This window comes from Cynocephalus volans, chromosome 5, assembly GCF_027409185.1.
Source record: "Cynocephalus volans isolate mCynVol1 chromosome 5, mCynVol1.pri, whole genome shotgun sequence".
NCBI lineage: Eukaryota > Metazoa > Chordata > Mammalia > Dermoptera > Cynocephalidae > Cynocephalus > Cynocephalus volans.
Window position 1 is genome coordinate 53,196,943 of NC_084464.1, and position 26,094 is coordinate 53,223,036.

At 42.5% G+C, this 26,094-nt stretch overlaps 2 protein-coding genes across 4 annotated transcripts in view; both read right to left on the bottom strand.

The window, feature by feature from the left end:
• USP49 (ubiquitin specific peptidase 49) overlaps positions 1–6,005 on the bottom strand; it is an 85,444-nt gene extending 79,439 nt beyond the window's left edge. For 2 of the 3 annotated variants that reach the window (XM_063097447.1, XM_063097448.1), the window contains exons 1-2: positions 5,921–5,943; positions 2,415–2,496 (exon numbers count right to left, since the gene is read on the bottom strand). The gene's annotated coding sequence lies outside the window, so the exon portion shown is untranslated. Of the gene's footprint in view, positions 1–2,414; positions 2,497–5,920 lie in introns of all 3 variants that reach the window. The other variant, XM_063097449.1, reaches the window with a different exon arrangement.
• Positions 6,006–14,962: 8,957 nt separating this feature from the next.
• MED20 (mediator complex subunit 20) lies at positions 14,963–25,770 on the bottom strand. The gene is made up of 4 exons (XM_063097284.1): positions 25,655–25,770; positions 21,951–22,105; positions 17,503–17,756; positions 14,963–15,616 (listed from the first exon to the last, which is right to left on the bottom strand). The coding sequence occupies exons 1-4, from the start codon at positions 25,666–25,668 to the stop codon at positions 15,401–15,403; spliced, it is 639 nt and encodes a 212-aa protein (XP_062953354.1). The 5' UTR covers positions 25,669–25,770; the 3' UTR covers positions 14,963–15,400.
• Positions 25,771–26,094: the final 324 nt, after the last annotated feature.

Below are 26,094 nucleotides of genomic sequence, written 5' to 3' on the forward strand. Positions count from 1 at the left end.
GAAGGTCGTAACATTCCTATTTGAATGGGAGGAGGAGATGGTGGAGTGGGAAAAGGCCTCCATATACAAAAGCCTTTAAAACACATCTTTAAAACACAACAAAAATGAATTTTATCCCTGATCCTTCAGATGTGCTAATCAACATCTGCCCCCAATCATTTGCCAGCCCTGGCTGCACGGAAGGCATAGAGTAGCAGGCATATTCACAGGCTGGAAGAGATGCTACTAGAGTGTAAATTACTAATTAGCTGAATAGAAGACAAAGAGAGAAAATACCTGTCAGAGAATGCTGTTTACAACTTGACATATAATAAAAACAACGTTGAAAATTTCAGAAGAGCGCCTTACTTTCCAGACTTCTATTAACATGTGAATGGAAAAGGAACAGCATTATAGTCTTTAAAAACTGCCCATGTCTCAGAAACAATAATACATGACTAGAAAGAATGCTTTCCAAATAATTTGTAATTTTCTCGTTCTTATGAAAGGGAAGTGTTTTTAATTATTACAATCAGCTTTAATAAAGAGCTATATTTCATAGCTTTGATGATTGCTTAAAGAGGGAGAAAAAAGGAAAAGAAGCCCACAAGTGCTGTATTTTACACTTGTCAGAATACAGCTATTCCTTCCACTTAAATCAGACAGGGCTTTCTGCATGTCACACCATTATCAAATGGACAGGCTATCATTTTAATGACAATCAGAGATGACTGGAGGTAGGAGGGGGTCAGTTAAATTTCTTTATGACAACAGTTGTAAGATTCCCAAAATTTAGGTTGATTTTGTGGGGAGGTAATGGAATGTTAAGGTATTTCCATTCATCCTCTCACCATAAGGCATTCATTGTATTAATCCCAGGCAGTGTATTTAAAGCAGTACATTTTGCACTTTGATCTTTTCTAGCTTCTTGAAGCAAAATAAGAATCTTCAAAATATGCATTCCACCTAAATATTTCTTGGTCACGGTGCTGAAAGGCCCTGTGGCTCCTGTTTTTCACACAATAATCACCAATACATCATCAATAGCATTTCCTGAGGACACGCCCATGTGTGAGCTCATCATGTCACGTACTAGGGAGGTTCCCAACAGAGGGGAAAACCACGAGACAGTTTTTATTGATGGGAAGGCCTACAAATCCATCATTCACAGGTGAAAGAATCTTTTTCAGAATGTACTGAAGACACTAAACCATAAAACCACAAAATCCTCTCTAAATCCAATCTTAAGATTACTTTCCTTCAAGTGCTTGACTAAAATCAAACACATGTCAAACTTTTTGATACTCAAAACATTCTTCCCTTTTCTTTTTTTTTTTAAATTAAGGTCTTCATATGCATTTATTTTCAATTTTACTCATTTAAAGATACTCATGTGAGAGAAAATGATAAAGCAAATGGGCTAAAATGAAAACAACTGATGAATTTGAGTAAGGGTATACAGAATTTCCTTGTAGCATTTTTGCAACTTCTCTATAAGTTTGAAAATTGTAATAAAATCAAAAGTCACCAAAAAATAGAATATTAACAACAGAAGCCCCTTTGTAGCATTGTTTCAAGTTTCAAACAATTCACATACTTAGCTAATGCTGGGCTTTTAGTAAACACTCAGTAATTTTTAGTTATTTTTAAAAGTGAATGGATCACCTGCCAGCTGTTAAAAAAAAAAAAAAAAAAGACTGGATCAGTCTGTATAACCAAATTAAAGCATAGGTAAATGTACTTAGTATATTACTTAGGCACACATAAAGAGAAGACAGTAAAAAAAACAGCAAGTATCTGAATGGATTTTGCTTATGGATGTCTGCACTGAGATAACACCAGAGCACAGACTGTTGGCAAAATGCCAAGGTTAGAATCCTATCCCCACCACCTGGTAAAATTCTACCTATTGAGCTAAAATAAAGATTAAATGTATCATTGGGTTAATACTTGACAAAAAGTAGTATTATTTGTACTAAAAGATTATTAACTATCAAATGAGTAGTTGTAGAAATGTCTGAGTATAACCTTGGGCAGTCATTCAATCTCAAGCACCCTCTATTTCATCACAGGTAAAATGGGAAAAGTATAGTACCTACTTCAAAGGATTATGGTGCGGAGAAAATGAGTTACAGTTTGCAAAGCTCTTAAACAGTGGTTGGCACAAAAATATTACACATGGGTTAGCTACTATTATTAAGTTTATGAAGAACTAAGGTCTTACAAATACTATAATAAGCAAATATTTTTTACTCAAAAATTGAGAATGGGGGCAAGAGGAAACAAATACAAATATAACATTAAGTGTGTGCTAGTTAGATAGAAGACAGACTCTCCTGATAGAAAAAATAATTCATTGCTGGAAAAGATTATCTACAAGGGCTGCCACATTATTGTTAAAGATTTATAAGAAAATTGGATAAATTTTTATCTACCTGGGATGATTTAAGTGGGATATTGACTGAAGTTGCAGGATAAGCTAGAGGTTCTTTCAAGGTCTCTTCCCATCCAAAGAATCTACAATTAACCAGAAAAACGTTTAATTATGTATAACCTACTCATTCAAATCTGAAAATATAAACTTAAAAGTTTTGGGCAAATATGATTATATCAAAATAGAGTTAAACTGGGTAGAATTCCACTTTATGAACAAATAAAAATAAAGCTTAAATTTATCACTGGAGTCTCTATTGATAAAAAGCATTATCTAAATTAAAAGATTATCCATTTTCAATTTTAGAGATACCTAGTGATCACAATGAGAATCAGTGATTTAGCACACCACAGTAGCATACAGAAGCCAAAGGCAGGACCAAAACGGACTCTTTCCCTTGGTTGATCTTATAGTTTAATTTTCTTCTTTACCAATATCAAATTAGCCTAAAATAATTAATAAGAAGATATCAAGTTTAAAACAATTACATTATAAAAATGGCAACACTGTACACAGACTACAACCTACTACCAACATCAGTCCAGACACACTTGCTAAAGAAGGGAATATGCACACACATCTCACAGAAACAGATGCCTCATATTAAGGTTCTGCTTCTCTTGAAAGTTAACATTTTCAGACTAATCCTCTTAAAACTTAGCAGAAAAATAGTAATTTAAAAACATCCTCTGTTAAATTGCTAAATCAATGTAGTCACCTTGATTGAACACGTGCTTACCAGAATCCAGGAAACAAACCACAAACTAAATACTAGCCATTAACACAGTTAACTCTGGATCCAGAGTTAAGATTCTAAATTATTCATATATATTAATAAACAATTTTTCTGATATCCACAAATCAAAATCTAATCTTTGCTAACTATTATAAATGTCATAAACCTAATCTTCACCTTTTATACAAACACCCTCAAAATGGTAGCTATCTAAAATTTACACCACTTTGAAAAAAAAGTATCTTTGTATGTATGAATGTAACTAATGACATAACCCCAAATAAGATTCTCAAAAACAGTTTGCACTTTTTCCTATGTGAGTTATATGCTATCCTCTGGCACCATCAAATGCAAAGTAAATATTCATTCATATTCTTAGCTAAATGTAAAACCTTCAGAATAAAAATTATTAAAACAAAATATTAAGTAAGAGTAACCTAAATTTTGTCCCAAATTTCTTCCTTTTAATTTCCAAAAGTGTCTTAAAAATCAAAAACTTCAGGCCGGTCTGTGGCTCACTTGGGAGAGTGTGGTGCTGATAACACCAAGGCCACAGGTTTGGATCCCTATATAGGGATGGCTGGTTAGCTCACTTGGGAGAGCGTGGTGCTGACAACACCAAGTCAAGGGTTGAGATCCCCTTACCAGTCATCTTTTCAAAAAAAAAAAATCAAAAGCTTCTATAAAATTAATATTATTATGTCCTTCTTTATGCACAACCATAAAACATGAGAAGTAGTGGAACTGTCCAAGGCTCCAGTTTGTATTATCTTAGAGGTTTTTTTCATAAAAATTACTCCTAAATTCATTATTTAACCTAAAACATAAGTCCACCACGCTACAATTCTCCCTTTCTTTATTCCATTTTGTTAAGTGGGTGAATTACCTACTACAGTATGAAATGTCCCACACAAAGCTAAAGGCAGCTTAGGAACTCAAAGCCCTCACAACCCTGATTGATATCTCTCCCCCAGTAAACTTCCTTGGTTGGTTATTTGCCTTTCTCTGAAATGATTTCTCAATCAGCCACTAAAAACAAGTAAGCAGAAACCTGGTTAATTAATCGAAACAAAAAGCTTATCATTTTTCTCTGTCCCAGCAACCGAACACTCTCTACTGAAAATGAAAACGTTGTCAGTAAAGCACTCTGCTCAGCACCTGTCAGATACAACACTGCTACAACACCAAAACTATCACACTACACAGGCACACTGTAAATAAACGCAACCCATTTTTCCATTATTACAACTCTAGTGAAACGCGCAGAGGTTTTCAGCACCTGGAGTTAATGCTTTATCACTCATACAAGAACAAAATCAAATCAAATCAAAATGGGTCTCATCTTTTCAATGTGGACATGACAGTCGAATTAAAAGCAATGAAAGGGTGAAGCGGATTCCTTGAAGACAGATTTCTGGAATTTCCTACTTTTAGGGACAAAAGGACTCACAGTTTCAACACACAGTTCTCTTCTCAACAAAGAATTCCTTTTGTGCACCCCCCACCTCCGCCCTTACTTTTTAGTTTTTACCCCTGTCTCTAGGTCCCCTTTCACTCACCATGGTTCCTCCTCTTCTGCACCAAAGGCTCCCTACACTTGATCTTTCACTACAGCATTTGTGCCCTGACCCTTGCAGACCTCTGGAGCATCTCTCCACAACATGCTCATTCGATTCCCATCCCTGTGCAGTCTACCCTTGTTCTACATCGATCAGGACTCCCCCCCGCCCCCCCCCCCCGCTTCCCTTAACCCCATCTCATCCATCAATCCTGGGGCCCATCTCTTCCTTGTTCCTCTTACCTTTTGCTTTTAGCCCTGTCTCTTCACCTCACTGTTTTTACCCGGGATCCTGCTGAATCCTCAATTACCATAATTCCCTAGTTACCCTTGTCCCAGACTGTCATCAGTTCTTGCACCTCTACTCTCCTTTCAGCTTTTCTGGTTCCAGAATTGTCTTTTCTGGTTCCAGAATTGTCCTATGAACGCCCATCTCTAATCTCTATTTCCTTCGCCCTTCCACCACGCTGTATTCTTTACTCCACCTGGTTCTAATCCAGAGTCTCATTCGCCCTCCCTCACTTTCCCTCATTTACCCCCACTGCCTACCTACCCATACCTTTCTTTTTCAGAACCTCGCCTGCAGTTCCCACCACATCGGCGGTCCTAGTCCTTCAGCTCATCTCGCTCTGCACTAGTTCACACCCTTGTCACGTCTGGCCATTACTCTCTCTCCCCTACTCCCAACTACTACCCCAGCTCTGCCCCTCCTTGTCTTCCACTTCCAACTCTTACCCCAGAACCTTTCACTCCAATTACCACCCCCTACAAGGCTTTCCCCTTCAGACCCCTGCTCTTACACTAACCCCACCATCCCTCGTCTCAGCCCTGATCTTCCTAACCTCATTCCCTGACCGGCTTCCTTCACGCCCACCCTGGTTTTTGCCTCCTTCCTACCTCCTCATCTGGCTTTTTCTCACTCCTCCTATCCCTGGCTTCTAACCCTTTCTTCCCTTAATCCTCTTCATCTCATTCTTAGCCCAGTTCCCCCCAACCTCCCCCAAGCCTTCCTTCCCTTCTCCCTTCAAGGCTTTTACCCAAAACCCAGTCGTCGCCCACCCGCCAAAATGAAGCGCCCGCGCGCCCCGACTCCCGGCTCTCGCCTCCCGCCGGCCCCCGCCCCGGGCGCCCCCGGCCCGCCGGCGCCGCGGTCCCGCCCCCTGCCGCCGCTCCTCCCGCCCGCGAGGCGCGCGCCGCCTTTGTCGCCCCTCACCCGGTGTGTGAGGAGTTGGCTTCTTTAAAGGGGAGGGCTAGTGTGCCGTAGACTCCTGTCCCCGCCTCCGAGTCTTAGACTGGGTTCCCTGGCCGTCGAGGCCTCCCCGGTCCCCGTCCCCCCACCCCCTGGAGCTACCCCCTTTGCAGCCTCCCCACCTCCTCCGCCCCCTACCCCGGCCCCCCTCTATTTACCGCCATCATCAGCACGCGCGAGCTGTCACCAGGGCGCGAGACAACCGAACACGGCCCCGCCCCCTTCCCGCCCAATTGGCCCGCCAGCCGGAGCCCCGCCCCTCGGCCCCCGCATTGCGCCAACGGCGCAGCGCTGGGCCCCGACCCCAGCACCACTCTCCTAGGGTTCGCGCTATGGGCGCAAAGTTTAGGGTCAGCCGCAACCGCGCGGCTGATTTGAGCCTGGCGTAAGGTGCGGCGGCGTAGCGAGGCGTAGTGAATCGCGGGTCGAAGTTTGGTTGAGGCACAGGAGGGTAAATAAGAAGGTTTCTAGACAAAGAGACTCTTAAAGGTACAGAGTCTTATGTCTGTCCCTTCTCCTTAAAGGGCCAGAGATTGTCCCGGGCTCATCTCCGCCCCCTTCTCCCCAACCCTTCATTCCGGGGAACAGCAAAGGAACTGTACTTGAGTTTCCCGTACCCTTTTTGGCTCACCTTTAACATTTCTCCTCACTGCAAAAAGGCAAAGCCTGTCTCGCTATCCCCTCTACATGTTTTTGTTTTGCTCTGTTAAAAGACTTAAGTTATTTCTGTGTCCCTCCTAAAGCAGCAGTCTGCGAACCGTGGAGTTTCCGGTGGCAGTGTTTGCAAAAGTTACTATTGGCTCCCAGACGGGAGAGCACGTGTCTGACTTTTGCCACTGATGACCCGGGCGGGATTCAGCTGTTTTATGGAAATTCCCCCAGGGAAAAAGGATCTCTGCTGTGAGCTGAAGAAGTTCAGCAGATCGTGGGGCTCGGGAAATAAGCCAGTCTGAGTTGGTAGTTGCCCTAAGGACTTCTAGCAGAATGGGGATGGAGACAATCGGGAAATAGAACAGCGGCTAGTTCTACAAAAGGCTTACTTCCTGAGCAGTCTCCTGGGTGCACTGTCCTGACATAACTTGCGGGGTGTCACCCCAAAATAAGACCACTGTTTCGACACCCAACACATGGCCAAGGCAGGTAAAGACTTACTTTTAAGTATAAGGACAAGTAAAAGAAATAAACATATGTATGATTAGCTACAGTGGCTCAAGACGACATGACCATAAATATGAAATAGGGAAGCACAAAAGCCAAAAAAAAGGAAGGGAGAAAATACAATGTCTTGGAGCCAAGCGCAGTTAACTGTGAAAGGATTTCTAACGGCAATTAAATTAGGACAGTTTTAGTAAGTTTGATAGGAGGAGAGGCCATGGAGGTGTTTGGTCAGGATTTGTCCTGTGGTTCAAGAGCTCAGTTAGATCCAGAATGTAGCACTCCCTTTGTTGTCTATCACCTTTAAACACAATTCTGTTTAAGGAATTCTTACATTATAACTCCTTAATTATCTGTCTTCTCCCCTTACTCCCCAATCCCCAAGAAAATTCTTGGAGAAGAAAGCCTATAGAGGGTACTTCAAAAAGTTCATGTAAAAAAATAGAATTAAAAGATAATACAGGGCCGGCCTGTGGCTCACTCGGGAGAGTGCGGTGCTGATAACACCAAGGCCCCGGGTTCGGATCCCATATATGGATGGCCGGTTCGCTCACTGGCTGAGTGTGGTGCTGACAACACTAAGTCAAGGGTTAAGATCCCCTTACCGGTCATCTTTTTAAAAAAAAAAAAAAAAAAAGATAATACAAATCTTGCCATAAACTTTTTGAAGTACCTTCATATCTTATTCAATGTTAGCTCTTTAATAAGGTGCTTTTGTTGAGTGAAGATTTTGGGAGCCATTTAAAACTACTGATGGAAGGAGTGCTCTTGGGATAGCAATCCGGGGGAAAAGATTCTCAGTGCTGTGAGCATGTATTAGATCAGTGGTTCTCACAAGTCTGGCCTGGGAAATGCTAGGAATCCGAGACACTTTCAGGGGGTCCCTGATATCAAAACTATTTTCCTAATAATACTAAGACATTATCTGCCTTTGTCACTGTGATGACATTTGCACTGATGATACAAAAGTAACAATGGGTAAAACTGCAGAAGCCTTAGCACAAATCAAGATAATGGCACCAAACTGTACTAGCAGTCGAGGTATTATTCTTCACTGCCACAGTGAAAAATACCCGTTGCACATAAGGTCTTTGATGAAGGACTAAAAATTGTTTGTTTTATTTAAGTGCACGTTTTTAATACTATTGTATGTGATTAAATTGATGTATGTAGTATGCATAAAGCACTTCTAAGTATAGTTTGTCTTGAGGAAAATCACTTGTGTAATTTTTTGTTTTGAGCTAAATTAATGGCTCTCTTCATGGAATACTATTTTTACTTGAAACAGCTAACACATAAACTATAGTTTTTCAATGAGTATTTGGCAGATATTTTCTTGAAAATAAACAATGTTGAGCCTGACAGCATTGTCAGCAATGAGAAAACTCAAGCTTTTAAGCAAAACCTAGAATTTTCTTTCTTTCTTTCTTTCTTTCTTTTTTTTTTTTTTTTTGGTGACTGGCCAGGAACAGGAATCAAACCCTGGAACTTCTCTGGTATTATCCACACCACACTCTGAACTAACTGGCCAGCAGAATTTTCAAAAACTTGTATCTGCCACTGTGAGCTTGATAGCTTCCCAAGACTTTTCTAATAAAACTGGTAATGTAACAAATATGACTTTTCAATATTGTATAATGAAATGTGTCAACAGTCAGAAGATCTGCAGCATTTTCCAATGACCAATGCTACAAAATCATGTTATTAAAAGATTCATTCAAAGTGCAAAAAATATCAATGAATATTAATAAAATACGGTATGAAAAGTTCACTGATATAGTTTGAGATTCCACATTGCAACTAAGCTTTAGAGGAGTTTTGATGTAGTACCAAAAATATCTACAATTATCTGGGAAGTTTATTAATATACTCCTTCCCTTTTCCAAATACACATCTGTGTGAGATTGGATTTTCTTTATATTCTTCAACCAAACAACATATTGCAACAGATTGAATGCAAAAGCAGATATGAGAATCTAACTGCCTTCTATTTATTACGTCAGATGTTCAAGAGATTTGCAAAAATATAAAACAATGCCACTCTTCTCGCTAAATTTTGTTTGGAAAAACAGTTCTTTTTCATAAAAAATATGTTAATATATGTGGGTTTATTGTAACCTTTATATGAATTAATAAATATTTTAATTTATTAATTATAAGTTTTAGTAAGGTAAATATTAATAGATATAACCTACGTAAATAAAAGCTTTTGGGGTTCCTTAGTACATTTTTTTTTCTTTTGGCAGCTTGCCAGTGTGAAGATCCAATCTCTTGGCCTTTGTGTTATAACACTGCATTCTCACCAACTGAGCTAACCGGCCACACCTAGGTTCCTCAATACATTTTAAGAACATCAAGGGGTCCTGAGACCAAAAAGTTTGAGAACCATGAATTAGATGAAAAACAAAAAAACAGGATGAAGACTATCTTAAGTAATTCAAGTATGGAAAGAATATTTGGGATAGTTAATAAAAAGGTTTTATTGTAGCTTAAATTAAGAGCTTAGGTGGTTCATCAATGAGAAATGGAAAATACAATCAGGAATACTGGACTTTCTTTAAAGACACAACTGGTTAAGAGTGCAATCATAATATACATGGCATTAAAAAAAAAGGTGAGAGAGACACAATTAAATCTTGAAGGCTGAGGGGAAATGGGGGATGAATTTGTTACACATAAAAGATATAGTCATTTCTACCCTACTTCCTTTTTTTTTTTTTTTTTTTTAGCCCAGCCTCTCTTCCTTAAGGGTGTAGGAAAACAAGTAACATCTCATCACTATGAATAAGTATTAAAAACATACTTCCATATTCCAGATATGGTCCATACAACTCTGCCCATTTACCTGCTTACAAAAAATACACCTGTACAACAAATAGTTTCCCTGGACCCCACCTCCACACTACTCATTTCTCAAGTGAGAATTATAACATGCCACCAAGCAGCAATGAGCCCTTAACCTCCACCTTAAACATCCTAACCAAATACCAATATCTTCAGCACCATTAAAAAGAAGCTTGCCTACAAAGCACTCTTCATATCTATTCTCCTTTGAGCCTCTCAACAACCCTATGACATATGGAAAGTAGGCATCATTATTTCTACTATAGAAGAGACCCAGAGAGGCCAACTTGATTGAAGTTACCTGGCAAGTTAGGACTAATGCTGTGGCTAACACTCAGCCATCTGTCTCCTAAAGCAGTGTTCCCTTCCCTTTAGTAGTTTTCCTCAGAATACCTGTCACCTCCACATCTCCAGCCTTGCCTTTCCTATATGACAAAAGATTTCCAATATCGAATTCCAGCTTTGCAACAATCTAAGATATATAAACGTGGTCCATATATTCTCTTTTTTAAAGCCTCCAAATAAAATTTAGTAGAATTTCATATTAACCTTAAAAATTGGTCTATGCTATCTGATGGGGATGGGATGTGTTAGGAAAAACAGAATACAAGAGAATTAAGAATCTTTGCCTAATAGTTCCAAGAATTTTTTTTTTTTACCTACTAATTTCAAAACCAAGGTGAGGAACTTCTCTGCCTCATCAATCACCTCATTCTGAAAAATGAAAATATATACTCATTATGCCAAATTCCAAAACAACAGAATAATTTGCAGATCCCATGAAGTGCGTCATAATGAAAAAAGTAACTCTGAACCACAAAGAAAGCTATAAAGATTGCTTCTTACATATTTACTCCTATCCATTTCTAAAAGGAAAACAGGAAACTTACAAGAAAGGTAAGACCGCAAACACAGTCCATCTTCCTAGAAGCTGTCTGAAAGGCCTAACTGACTATAACATGAAGGAGAAAAATGTCCTGGCTAGATACCCAGATGGGGAGTCCAAAATGCAGGGGAAGATCGTGCTCACAAAAAGCCCACTGGACCTATTTCAAACCTGCTTAACTTTATCTTCATGCTGCTTCCCTTTTAGGATCCTCTTAGAGACTCTTTTTTAAATCACAGATATTTGAGATATTCTAATGAAACCTATAAATCCTTTTCCCCAAAACACTGCACATATACACAAAATTCTGTTTCAGGGCATCTGAGGCCTATTGAGGCTCCGCTCAGGAGCTAATTACCTGCAGTAACATTAAGATCCCCTGCTTTAGTCATAGTCCTCGTACTCCAGCATGAACTAACAAATTCCCTTACAATACACAATCTGGGAGGAAAAGGACAGGTGTGTTTTGTTTTGTTTTTGTCTCAGAGTTAATGAGAAAAGGATTAAATACACAGGGAAGGGATTTCCCTAGAGGAGGACAAGCCAAGGCAACAGGACCTCTGGGAGGGATGGTGCAAAGAGGATGAACATTGAAGGATGGTCAAACGAGGTGACCTAAGGGGGTCCTTCTAACCTAAAAGACTGATTTGGGAATGCTCGATACCATGGCAGAGACTCAGCCTGGGGAAGAGCCCATCCCCAAGAAGTGAGTGCTCACAGGACAAACACACCAAACCCCCAGGAGAGGCCCAAACTTGTAATACAATTGCTTTCAGCCATTCTGTATGCAATACTGACTGGGGCCTGCAGCCTAAGGCAAGCAGACAGTAACAGATGTGGAGAGGGAGCCTGGGGTATGGCAAAGGCAATGTTGGAGTTACAGGTATGGGCTTGGAGACAGACAGGCCTTCTATCAGTCCCACATGGCTCTAAGTCTACTGTGAGTGTATTCAAAATGTCTTGCCCTTTGGCTTCTTATACATTTGTGTTCTAACAGTTTAAACTTTTGACACCTTCATAGGTGGAAATTTCCTTTTTTTGGCAGCTGGCCAGTACAGGAAACCATACCCTTGACCTTGGTGTAACAAGGCTGTGCTCTAACAAACTGAGATAATCGGCCAGCCCCTTAGGTGGAAATTTCTGACTTCTCTCCTATCCTCCAGGATTGGAAGGTAACTGCCTCACTCTGAAGTGAGTGGTGAGTCCCTAGATAACTCCTTAGTGGAACAGCAACACCAATAGATGGAGGGGAAATGTGACTAGTTGGTACTCAATACCTGAGGAGAGCCAGCAGGATGCAACATGGGAACAGAATCAGAACATCAACAAGAAAGCATAGCCGGAGCAGGAACCATCAATGGATTAGGGAAATAGACTAGATAGACACAAAGTAGATTACAGTGGTTCCCCAAATCCAAGAATTTGTCTTCTACCTCCACAGATTTTGCACTTGTATGCATCAACTGTACTGTAATTTCATAGATCCCCTTAACAGGACTTTTTTTTAAAAAAGTACCCTCATCTTAAGGAATAAAGTGCTAGCTATACTTTTCTCTTTTCTCTTAAACATATTAGAAAAAGACATAAGTACTAGTATAAAAATGTTTTCCACATTCCACCCAAAATCACCATGCACCTCAGAGAGGTCCAGGTGCCATACTTCAGCACATGCTGGTAGCTGGGAGTCCTGAGCCTGAAGTTTGGTCCTGACTCCACCCTCATCTCTCTGCATGACCCCGATGGGAGCCACAGCCTTCCCCATCTTACGGTGAAGGTGAATTAAATGAGTTTTAAAGCTGCCGTACACAACTCTGACAATCAAGGCTGGCAAATTTCTGTGTAGCTATATCAAAAGCACCCATCATAGTGACATGTTGGCAGGGCCTTAGAATTTTCCCAGTTTCTGCTCTTTTGGGAGTACTTACAGACAGGGAGAGGGCTAAAGCATCTGGAAGCAGAGGAAGGTGGGGTTGGAGGACAGTCTAGTATAGAAGGAAGAACATCAGATTAGAACCATAAATTACCATTTACTAGCTGAGTTTAAGATTTTTTATTTATTGAATAGGGATAATCATGCCTTTTTTCCCTCCAATTTACATAAATAGTCCTCAACTTTCATTCAACTTGAACTTTCAAAAATTATACACTGACAATTATATCCTAAATTACTCTTGAAAGCCCCATTAAGACTTGCACACAAATGCTGGATGACATTTGGAACCTTCCCACAGTCAACAGTTTAGTTTTGGCAACTTTGTGAGCAGAGCCATATTTGTTAAATTATTTAAGAAATGTGTTGCATTACCTGCCTCTTTCAGTGATAAATTTCCTTTAACTGACACAAAGGATAAAGATGTACAGAAGTACCCAAATGACAGTTCTGAAAGCTCGATCCAGAGTTCACTGGACTTAAAGCTGGTCAAGTGTACTCAAATGTAAAGGAACAGAACACAAGTGAAGAACTCTAAAAATGTGTGAGCCAAGACTATGCCTAAAAGGAAAAGTACAGTGAGGGATTTTTGTACTATGTTTTAGCTTTTAGGGAACAGAGCCTGTCCTTATAATGCACAAGTCTGGAGAGCCCATATTCACCACAGTCAACTTCTGTATATTTTTGGGAACACATTATGTTCAAAATTCTGGTTATATGTTGTCTCATTCCATAAAAGATTTGAGGCATAACACAAAAGTCAAGTGTTTGGATACCTGTACAGGCCAGCTAACAACAACAAAAAAATACAAATAGAAAAATCTGCACAATAGCAAACACAAATCAGAAGGCCAAAAATATAAGATCTGTGCATTTTATTGTGTATCAATGATATCTAAAACATACCTTAATTTTAAAAAGCAAAAACAAAATAAACAAACACCAGCAACAACAAAAACAGGGAGAAGTGGGAATGAAAAATGCAGATGACAGGTTCTGCAGTTACGAAGTCAAACTGAGCTTCCTGCCAGGCAAAGCTAGAAGGGAAACATGACCAGTACCTGACTCTTGATGCGCAGGCTTTAGATCTAAACAGTTAGATCTGAAAACAATTTCTCTTTAGATGCCTTCAACTAGCAACAGTATCCTTGATGACAATACTATAATATGTACATTACCAGTTTTCCTAAGACCACCTTCGTGTATCTCAATGTTAGCCCAGGTGAACACTTCTGTAGCAGGGGTGGGGTAGGCAGGCAATGTAGGTCAAATGAGTAGCTTGGGGCTCAGATGAGAAAAAGACAAAGAGATCAGGAAACCATGAAGCATGGTACAAGTATCAGGGTCAACTGTTCTAACACTAAGCTCCAGGTGCATGAGAACTGAGAAGCCTAGATGCTGACAGTGTGGAACTGACTGCCTAGTGTGACTAATCCAGCTGAGCTCAAAGTGGCTCTGGGATCAGTCTTTATCCTAACCCAACTCATAAACAAATGCCTTGGTTACACAGGGGGTATTAACTGAAAAATAACAACCAAGAGCATCTTGGGCATGAGCACTGAACTCCATGTAGCAGGGGCCACTAAACTGGGCCCCAGCATCCACATCTCCTTCATCTTTTAGTCACAGAACCCCAAGTTTTAACTGAACACATGACTGCCCATATAAGATCTATGTCCCAGCATCCCTTTCAGCAAAGTGTGGCCATGGTGATTTGAGGAACTCCAGGTCATGTCCTTTACAAAAGAAAACTGCTTTTTTTTTTCTTTCTCTCTCTTTCCCCAGTAGAATGCAGGCATGGAGCTGAAGAGTCTGCTTGAACCTTGTGGGTAAAAACAACATCCTGGGGGTGGTGGCTGAACAACACAGAAGGAAACCAAGTTCCTGATGTCCTTATAGAGTTAAATCTGCCCTGGACCATCCAATTACCTCTGTATTATTAGATGAGAGAAAAATAAACTTCTATTTAGTAAGAGCCAATGTACTTTCGGTTCTCTGTTAGTTTAGCTTGTGGCTTAACATAATTCACAACAGAATATAAAAATGTCAGAAGGAGAGCTCAACAAACTCAGGCAACAGCCCAGGAAAGTCAACTCATAAATCACTTTAGCAAACAGGTCAGAAAGTGATAGCCATCAAACAAGCTGTGCTTCCCCCTCCATCTCCAGGATAGAGGCCCAGCCACATCCTCTGAGTAAAGATAGAGGCTTTTAATACAGCATAGCCCAAACACAAAAATGCAGCATGTCCACTGTGGACCTAGGCCAAATCCTCAATAGTTGGGGATACAGACTGTTTTCCCCACCAACACTAGGCCAGGGACACCCCTGTCCTACCTTTTCCCCTAAAGCAGGAACGATCCAAACTTCTCCATTCTTCATAATTACACATTCTTGAGGACAGGACAAATCCAGTAAGGCGTGGGATAAAACAGCTGTTGGGGGACTATGTGTGAGGGTCAGGGAAGGGGTGTCCAGAGCCCCAGAACAAAAGCCACAGCTGGGAACTGGAGAGGGAGCGAAGCCTCCATTTCTGCCCTGAGTTTCTGGGGTCCAGGGACCTGAGAATGCAGCACTCACTCCTCCTGTGCAGTACCCTGGTGACAGCACTCAGCCACAGCTGCCAGTCACTAACGAATCCCAGACACCGGCACCTGCTGCTGCTTGCGGATCTTGTTGAAGAGTTCCATGTACTGGACCATGGTATCTGCAGGGCCATAGACCGCATCGTGTCTGTTTCCAAACACTGCAGGAGCCCCCGGCGTGTGGCTGCCTAGAAAACTTTGTAGGAACTCGAGCAGCAAGTTCCAACAGTCATTAGCTACCACACAGGGACCATACTCCACCTGGGAACCAAAAAAACAGAGGGTGAGGGTGAGTGAGATCTGCTTCTCTTGTACCTCCTGCCCCCTGTTCCCATCTTCCCCAACCCTGAGCCTAAGTCACACGCCTTCTAGCACAGTGCTGGTCCACAGGAAATATTCAACTCAAACACTGGGGATTCACACACCCAGCATCATTCCCATTATGCGTATTTGACATTCCCATCCTAGATTTGTGCCGACCCACAGCCCTCCCCGCAAGACCCAGAGACAGATCTAGGCCACTTTTGTTTATCTAAGGACTGTGTAGTCCCTGCTGTGCCGGTAACAATTCAAGGAGAGCTCAAGAAAATTCTGAGAGACACAATGGAAAGAGAGAGAAAGAAAATGTGTATGAGGGTGGAGGTGGAGGGGTAAGCAGAGGGCAGAGTAGACACACATACACTCAGGAGTCTCTTCAAGACCAAACATTACTCCCAAGGTAGACCCAGCCTGGGCTCTGACCCTAAGAAAGAATTTCCCAACCAGTGTGGCAGGGGCCAAAGGATATACATCTTAGGTTTTCTTATTCCCCTTTCCTAATTTTTCACTGGAGAGATGGCAAGTGGAATTTACTGGTAACCATAAGGAGAAATAAGTAAAGAAACAGGCAGGATAGGGTGTGTTTGTGCTATAAGGTTGGAAATGTGGAGGATAAACAGTGAGTCCCTAGTGGGTCTCAGCAAGTGCGAGGTATATAACCAGCTGAAAGGATAGGAAATCTTGGCCCTAGAGGTTCCTGAGCAGAAACCGCCATTAACGCCCTTTTCTTCACCTGGGATGCTTCCTACACCTACCCATCCACGTGTCTCTACATTTTAAGTCCCTACTTAAATGTTGCTCCTCCAGGAAGCATCACAACCAAAGCAAGCAGTGCTCTTGCTGGCCTGAATTCCCACAGCAAACTGTGCCTCTTCTACGGCATTTCTTAGACTGACTTTAATGATATAGTCCGTGTTTCAGCCTTGTTTTCTTACTAAATCATAAATTTTCAAAAGACAGGCCCTGTAAGCTAACTTGTTATTTTTGGGCCGGCCCGTGGCTCACTCGGGAGAGTGCGGTGCTGAGAACACCAAGGCCCCGGGTTTGGATCCCATATACGGATGGCTGGTTCGCTCACTGGCTGAGCGTGATGCTGACAACACCAAGTCAAGGGTTAAGATCCCCTTACCGGTCATCTTTAAAAAAAAATTTTAAAAAAATAAATAAAATAAAAATATAAATAAATAAATAAATAACTTGTTATTTTTATCTCGTATTGTACTGCGTGCACAGTAGGTAGTGGACTTTCATTGATCCCAAACAGCAACTGCCACACTCCCTCTTTGCCATTTTCAATATACTCAAGTCTCAAAACTGAAGTCATCTTGCACACATACTCCTTATTTCTGTGAAAGAAAGCAGACAGCATTTCAAAAGGAAAGGCACATTTTTGCTCCACAACTTTGAGATCTATCTTAAAGCACACTAAGGAGAGGTATGGGGACACATGATTTAGGACCCACCTCCCAAAAGTTGCTCCAAAAGTTGTCCTGGTCTGCTCCAGTCCTTCTTGTGCTGGGTGACTGGTCCCTCCACATCACAACTCATCTTCCTCCCATGACTACCCCTTTCCCTTCTTCAGCAAGCTAGCCTTCCTGAGCTTTCTATTTGCTGTGAACCCAGCTTCCCATTCCCACCCTGGGCTAGAGAAGCCCTGAACGATTAAAGAAAGAGTAAAAGATTCATGGAAAGCAGGCACAGCTGGTCTGAAGTCAGTGATCGGTCAGGCATAAATATCTGTTTGAATTGAGAAGGACTGGGAAATCTTCAGAGCCCTTTGCTGAGCAGCCCCTTCAGCACTTGCTGCTCCTGTTCCACCAAGATCTTACCTCCACAGAGATGCCCCGGGCACTGGGCCCCATTGTGACTGTGCCCACTTTCACCAGAAAGTCACAGTACTGGTACCGGGTGCCCCGGGTCTCAATCTTGCTGGCCTTGGCACTCTGGAAAAAGCCCTTCAACTTCACCATGAGCACATCAAAGTTGGTGTCGGCAATAAGGCAAGGGCCATTCTCAAAGAGGGCGAAGCAGCTCAATGGATACTCTGAGTTGTGCATCACATACATCAGCTTCCCAGCCTGGCCTGCAAGGGACGGAGATCCCACTTATCAGAGGCTTTTACTGGCAAATCCCAGAATAGAGTAAAATGCATGGAGCAAGGCCAGGAGGCAATCTGGCACTACCTCAGCAGTCCTGGAGGAGTGGGGGAATCCCCTCGCAACAAGCCTTTTCCAGAGAAGTAAGGAGAGGAGCAGCAGGTGAGGCAGCGTGTAGTAAAACCAACCCTGCTCTACAGAAAAAGGTCAGGGGCACACAGGGAACTTTGATAGTGTTGATTATGGTGTAATTCTTGAGTGGTGGGCTCACAGATGGATGCTTCATTCTGACAAATAACTCACACAGACTTTACATGTAATCTTTTGTATATTACCATGTATTACATAACAGGTAAAATAAAAGTCACAGCACTCAGGCATGTCAAATGAAGCAGCTGCTCGCTGCTTCTGTCCATCCCTACCTACCTTGGCCTCCTCTCTCTTTGAGATCTAGGAAACAGTCCCATAGAGGCAGCAAAGGGTAGTATGTAAGCACGAGGTGAGAAAGGTAGGCCAGAGCCAAGCTGTGATAAGGCTTGTCCACCATACCTTGAGAAGTCTGGACTTCATTCTGAAGTCAATGATGAACCCCTAGAGGACGTTATGAAGTCTGGCTGCCTTGGGAAGCAAGCAGCACACTGTAGCAGACAGAACTCAGGACCTGGGATTGGAAGATCTAGTTTCAAGCCCCAGCTCACCCTTTCCAATCTCTGAGAAATGAGTTTTCTCATTGATTTCTACAGGGTTTCTACAAGAAAGAGGGAAAGCTATACATGAGGGTACTTCAAAAAGTTCATGGAAAAATAGAATTAAAAATAATGTGAGTCTTTCCATGAACTTTTTGAAGTACCCTCCTATATTTGGTTAAGTAGAAAATGGAAGGAGGCAAAAAAAAGAAAAGCACGATAGATGCCTTTTCATATGCTACGAGTTAATGAATAGACTGTCACAATCCCAAACGTTTATTAGTCACTTAAGCCATCCCCAACATTGTACTAGGGCTTAAGAGACATACAAGCCAAGGACTTAACCACTGACTTTAAGAAGGTGACAATCTCAACACAAAGGGGGAAAAAAATAAATAAAAGAAGAAGCTGACAACCTCGCAAGACATAGGCTAAAAATTTTTAAAAAGAAGATCAAAAGACCACAAAGTAAAAAAAAAAGTTATTACCTGGAAAAGACCAGAAATCTTTTGGAAGGAAAGAAAGACTTCAGGATAGGAAAAGATCAAAGTAGGCATTACCCAGCAGGAAAAAGTTTCATGGAAAAACAGGATTTGAACTGGGATATGGAGAGGGGAGGATTCAGCCATATAGAGCATCAGCACCACCTGGGAAGTTGTTAAAAATGCAAATTCTTGTACCCCCTTCCCCAACCTACTGAGTCAGAAACTGTGGGGTAGGGCCCAGCAATCTGTGCCTTAACAAGCCTTCCAGGGGATGCTAATGCTAGTCAAGTGTGAGAACCACTGACCTAAATAGACAGAGCCAACAGCAGAAATTTCAAACAGGCCTGCTGACCCCAAGTTTATTGCTCCTTCCATTCTACTCCACTACCTACCAACTAGACTGTAGTTTCTTGAAGGTAAGGGCCTGATCAGGAAAACAGAGCGCACACCAGGTAGTTTCACTAGATATACTATGCCATCTTATATCTATATTCAAATGTTTATTTCCCAAATGCTTTCATAACCATTATCTCTTGATTCTTATATCCTTCCTATTAACAAATGGTAACACCGCAATTTTAACAATGATGAAACTCAGTAATTTACTAAATATTACATGACAACCTCAGTTCTAAATGCTCTGCATGTATTAACTTATTTAATTAGCACAACACAAGGAGGTAAGTATTATGATCATTTTATAGATTAGAGAACTGTATTGGGAAGAGTCCAAAAACAGAGCCCATACCACATAGTTTCGACAGAGGGAATTTAATACAGGGAACAAATACAGGGGTTGGAAAAACCAAACAGAATGGTGAGACAACCCAAAGACTGGCAACACAGGAAGCCATTACAATACCTTAGAGCTGGAGGAAAAAAGCACTGTTATCAGAGCCAAGAATGAGGGCTGCCTAGTAGGAGCTACAACCAGGGAGGGGATACAGCCATGGCTAGAGACAATGCCCAAAGCAGAGAGACAGGAGTACTGTGGTCTCCCTTTGTCCCATCCGCTAACCTTTCCCAGTGCCTCTCACTGACCAAAGGTAAATAACTAGAAGAGGGCCTGGAAAATATAGTTTGTAGGGGAAGTACAGGGAATGGATCTAAGGGAAACAGGCAAATGACTGGCATGGAAACAAGCCACAGGCAGGTTGTGGGACTTACCTACAGTTACACAGTTAGTATGTGACAAAGCCAGGACTCAGGAGTCTGGCTCCATGATCATAAATACTGTGCTATGGAACTGTCCAAGGTCAAGTTACTGCAGAACTAGGTTCTCTAACCCATATTCAAAGATACTCTTTCCCTCCGTCTCTACCAACACCACCACCACCCACACCCCAAAGCTGATTCATTGGTTAATGTTATGCTAATGAGGTGGCCAAGGCCACTGGCTAGGTTCAGGAAAAAAGAAGCCCTTACACAGAAATCTCTAAAACTCTAAAGTTCTAAAAGAGTCACACATGGTACAAAGACCTCTGGGCCTAAAGCAAGTCTTTCTCAAACTTCAGAGTGTATAAGGGTTGTGATATTGTGAAATATTTATTTGATATCTGTCCCATTTCCTGGCATATAACTCCTAAAATCCTTAGAGTCTCCAAAGTGATGTCTTTTTGTATGCTAATGAGTTGATTGCCAGGATCATTAGCCCCTAAGTAGCTTCAGGATGGGGGCAGGTCACCAAAAAGATCAAGGCAGGATTAGAGGGGTAGGACTTTCAGCCCCACCCTCCAACCTCTGTGGAGGGGAAAGGAGCTGAAGGTTAAGCTCATCACCAATGGCCAATGATTTAGTCAATCATGCCTGTGTAATGATGCCTCTATAAAAACCCAAAAGGACTCAGTTTGGAAAGCTTCCGAACAGTTGAATACATGGAGCTTCCTGGAGGGTGGCACACTCAGTGGGGGCATGGAAGCTCCACATACTTCACCCTATGCATGTCTTCATCTGTATCCTCTGTAATATCCTTTATAATAAACCAGTAAACATAAATATTTCCCTGAGTTCTGTGAGCCATTCTAGCAGAATAATCGAATCCAAGAAGGGAGTCACGGGAACCCTGATTTATAGCAGGTTGGTCAGAAGTACAGACAAGAAAACCCGGGGCTTTTGATCAAGATCGGAAGTGGGTGGCAGTCTTGGGGACTGAACCCTCAAACTTTGTGACCAGATGCTATTTCCAGGTAGATGATGTCAGAATTGAATTGAATTAGAGTACACCCAGTGGGTGTCCACTGCAGAATTGATTGCTTGCTTACTGTATGGGAAGAAATCCCCACATGCTTGGTCACAGAAGTCTTCTGTGTTCATTGTGATGAGAGAGTAGAGGAAAAACAGATTGTTTTTTCAACAGAGGAATCATCTATAGAACTTCTTAAAATGAAAATTATGAGGTGTGCAACACCAGTCAATCAGTAAGCAGGGCCAGTAAGCAGGAATCTGCACCTTTACCAAGTAACCCACAGACTGGCCAGTTAGCTCAGTTGGTTAGAGCATGGAGCTGATAACACCAATGTCTCAGGGTTTGATACCTGTACCAGCCAGCTGCCAAAACAAACAGACAAGTAACCCAGGTGATTTTGATGTGGTTAGTTAGAGACCAACCCTTGGAAAAACAGTGCTTTAACAGTTCAAACTGCACAAAACAAAAAACACACAAAAGAACACAAGGAAATTTTTGGAGGTGATGGATATATTTAGTACCCTGGTTGTGGTAATGGGTGTATGCATACATCCAAACTCATAAAGATGTTTACATTAAATGTGTACAATTGTTTATATATCAATTATATCTCAATAAAGTTAGGAGGAAAAGTTCAAACTGCAAAAAGACCAAAATAGCCCCAGTCTAAGAGATGAAGGACCAAGAATTAATGAATTCAGAAAAACATCTTGCCACATGTTCAATAATACCACCTTAGCAGAAAAGTAGAAAGACTTCAGGGAACATGAATGTCCACTAATTCCAAGCCAGGTTACAGCCATCCTACAGACCCATCTCACTAACCTTGGCTGCCAAGGGTAGAGGCAGCTGTGTGGTAGGTCTCACAGTCCACACAAAATGTTCCTTGCTTCTCTGCCCCAAGCATCTCCAACTTCCGGGTGAGGAGCTCGACGGTCTGCTGGACATTCTTGCCCTCAGCCACAGGCATCTGGGACACACTGCAAAGGTGAGCAACAAGTCATCAGTATCCAGAGACACATGTGCTTTTGCTGAGCCGCCTACTCTCCCTCAGAATCACAGTTCATCCAGGCCAGGAGTTACCCTAGAGAACACCCCCCCCCCCCACACACACACACCTTCCAATTTAAAAATGAGGAAATAGAGGCCCATGGTCCCTAAGAGCTCCTCTAAGAACTAGAGCACAGGTCTCAGGACCCTCACACCAGAGCAACAAACTTCCAATCACACCAGCATTTCCCAAGCGTGGCATGTGTGCCAATGTTCAAGTGAAGATTCCAGGTGGCATACAGAGTAAGCATTCAGTAACACTGAGTCATATGAGAATACTTCAGAAAGTTTGTGGAAAAATAGAATTGAAAGATAATAATCTTTCCGTGAACTTTGAAGTACCCTCATATAATAAGAAAGAGATTCCTTTTGTAGTTCTTTCAGTTCCAACTATATCAAGGAGAAGGTCTCAGTTTGGGGTTAGTATGTTTTTATCAACTCTTTGAACTTGAGGTGTCTAGTACAGAAGCTATGAGCCACATGTGGCTGAGGGCTAGTGTACTGGACAGTGCTGATATGTAACATTTCCATCATTGCAGAAAGTTCTATTCAACAGACCTAAGAATAAAGAGAAAGCAAGCCTCAAGTTTACAATCTTAGGGAGAGAGAGGCAACAGCATTTACAAGAATTTAATCAAGACAATAGAACAACCACAACAAAAAATGTTATTTACAAGTTTTCCTTAGCCTATGGTGAGTGAAACTGGCTTCCACTTTAGAGCTGAGAGGTAGCAATTGCCATTCACCAACTATGTGCCAAGCAGTGCCCTTAGCTCTTTGGATGAATTAACTTTTCAAATCCTCACAAGAGCCCTATGAGAGGTGCTGTTCCTTATCAACTTGTTACAAATGAGGAAACTTAAGTACAGAAGAGGTTAAATAACTTGCACAAGGCAACATGTTAGTAGATGGTAAAGCCAAGAATCAAAGCCAGGCAACCCAGCTCCATATCCATGCCCTTAACCACTATACCACACTGCCTCTCTAGGGATCCTCTCTAGGGATGTAGTTGCCTGTTAAAATATTTTTCAAGGGGCCGGCCTGTGGCTCACTCGGGAGAGTGCGGTGCTGATAACACCAAGGCCCCGGGTTCGGATCCCATATACGGATGGCCGGTTCACTCACTGGCTGAGCGTGGTGCTGACAACACCAAGTCAAGGGTTAAGATCCCCTTACCGGTCATCTTTTTAAAAAAAAAATAAATAAAATAAAATAAAATATTTTTCAGGGAAACAGATTTTTAAAAATTAATAAATAATACAGGTAGTACTTAGTTATATAAAAATAATGAAGACAGTCACATATGACTGAATTTTGGGAGATAGTACATTACTTTACGATCAATGAACTAAAAGAACCTATTAAGGAAAAGTCCTGCTGATATAGGAGGTGCTCAGTTTCCCTGGGCTCAGGTTTCAGGACAGGCCTCTGAGTTTCCAGCCATTTCCTGAGGTCTCAGGCCCCCTCCTCTGAGACCCCCCCCCCCCAGGAAAGTTACTCTTGCCAGTTAGATATATTTTTAGCACCAACACAGGGAAAATGAGACCACAGGGGGCTGGTTTACACAATCCAGTGGCTGGGCATGCTCAATAGAGAGCACAGAACATTCTGGCACATATAACTGTGAACCACCCCTTTGACTGAATATTCATTAGATAAAGAAACTATAAAAGCCAAATCCCAGCAGGAAGTGACGTTTTTGCTCACTTTCCGGGAAGTAACCTGCACTATGCTGGCGGAGGTGTGTAATATTTTACTTTGTATTGAACTTACTTTCAGCAAGCAGCTGCTCACTCTCTTGAGCCAGCCTGCACTTTGTACTGAACTTTAAGTATGTTTTCTTGCTTTTTGTGTTAGACTTGATGTCTGTACAGAACTTACTTTTGTGTTAAACTTGGTGTGGACCCTGCTTAGTCTCTGGAGCTATGCTGTACTCTCTTCGCGGAACCTGTATTTCTTATTGATTTTATTAAACTTGTTCTCATTGTCTACTGTGACTCTGCCCTTGAATTCTTTCCTGTGACAGAGTCAAGAACCTAGTAAGAGGACAGGGTGGGTTGAGGCCGACAAGGGCGCCCCCAGACCCTGCCTCCGACACCACTACTGTTGTTAAAAATTGTCACTCCTCTCTACCAGAAAAAGCACTCCTGAACCGTGCTGATGATGTGCCTTGTTTTGAAATATAAGAGAATCCCTAAACTGCTGCTAGGAGGGACAGAAGTCCTAGGATCCTGAAAAAGTTGATAAGGGTGCCAACCGACAGAGAGCCCTTTCCCGGGCTGCCTTCTCTATTGAAAGAATAGGGGCTACCAGGGTTCCAAGTCTCTGCATAGCAACCTTTTCATTTCCATCACACACGCGCATACACACACATACATCCTTATACTATGACATCCACTGTGGGAAACAAGTGCAATCACGGGCCGGCCAGTGGCTCACTCAGGAGAGTGTGGTGCTGATAACACCAAGGCCGCGGGTTTGGATCCCTATATAGGGATGGTCGATTAGCTCACTTGGGAGAGCGTGGTGCTGACAACACCAAGCCAAGGGTTAAGATCCCCTTGCCGGTCACCTTTAAAAAAAAGAACGAAAACAAAAAACAAGTGCAATCACTGAGAAACCTGCTAGAATCTGGGATACCAGGAGGAAAAGTATTTCCCACACCCATGCCTTCATATGAGAAGCCTATAGCCACTGACTTCAAATATCCTAGCCTCCAGGCCTCTCTGACTGGAAAGATGTTCACATCTACCAGGAAAAAAAAAAAGTCCTGAGACCTAGCACCTTGGAACTAACGCCTCCCCAACAGCACTTGGCCCATGTTTCCCCACAACGCCTTCTTCCAACCGAGACTTACAGCATGTTAGAGGTAAAAAACCATCGAAAGTATATCAACCATGCAATTAAACATTGGTCCTGAAGAGGTAAAGTATCTGGAATCCCGATCTCTTAAGTCCCAGTAGCTTATTTCCGCCCCCCTAGACCCAAGATCTTAAAATGGCCAAATTAGAAGCAGACACAGGCCGGTCTAACTGCATTTGGTGGCTGTAGGGAACGGCAGGTCAAAATCTAAAAAAAATTCTCGTTGCCTAGCCCCCACCCCCTCCAGCTCTGTCTGCAGATGGGTTCTAGTGCGGAGGTCCTATTTCCGACCCTGAAGTCCCACTCCCGGCAGTACTACGAACTCACGAACAGGAAGATGTACCTAGAAAAAGGAAAGGAGGTCCACAACCATTGATGGCCTGGGATAAAACCTTTGCCCTGTCGCCTTCCAGGAGAAAGGGGCGCATCTCCGAGGAAACAGACCCAGAGAACCCGTGGCCCCCATGATGTCCCGTCATCCACACAACCTGAGGACATCTTGCTCAGCTCCCGGGGGACGGCGGACCTTGATCCCAATCCTCCTTGCGGGTCCACTCCAGGCTCCAAGGGCCCTTCACAACCCCAAGTTCCGCCCCCAAAATCCCTTGAAGTCCTACCAAGTCACTCCCATGGTGTCTGGCCAGGAAGGTGGCAGGATTAAGCAAGCAGTTGAAGCTCAATGCTCTTCGGCCGCCCACACTCACTGAAGCCCCCTAACGCAAGCTTCGGTCGCGGGAGGGGCTCCGGAAATACGTAAAGACGAAGCGCGGGGTCGACGCGCCCCCAGGGAGCGGGGGCGTGTCTGGGCACCTCCTCGGCGACGCCTCAGTGACATCATCCGTCCGATTCCCGCCCCCAGCTTGGTAGCTGCGAAAATTCCCGTTTGGCTGGGCACCCTAGGCCTATATCCATGAAGCTAGGAAGTCATGTCTCGGACTGCCACCATGTAGAGGAGCCAGCGACAAAGGCTATGAATTTATTCGGGAGTCTAGCTCCAGGAACCGGGTGCTCTTTTAGGAGCGGGGCTGCGCTGGCGGCACTTCTGGCCTCCGAACGC

Bases quoted from the DNA above. Each gene is read 5' to 3' on its own strand.
- MED20 (XM_063097284.1), bottom strand. The intron at 17,757-21,950 runs GTTAGTGAGATG...CGTCCCTTGCAG, and splicing joins CTCTACCCTTGGCAGCCAAG to GCCAGGCTGGGAAGCTGATG. The intron at 15,617-17,502 runs GTAAGATCTTGG...TTTGGTTCCCAG, and splicing joins CCCGGGGCATCTCTGTGGAG to GTGGAGTATGGTCCCTGTGT.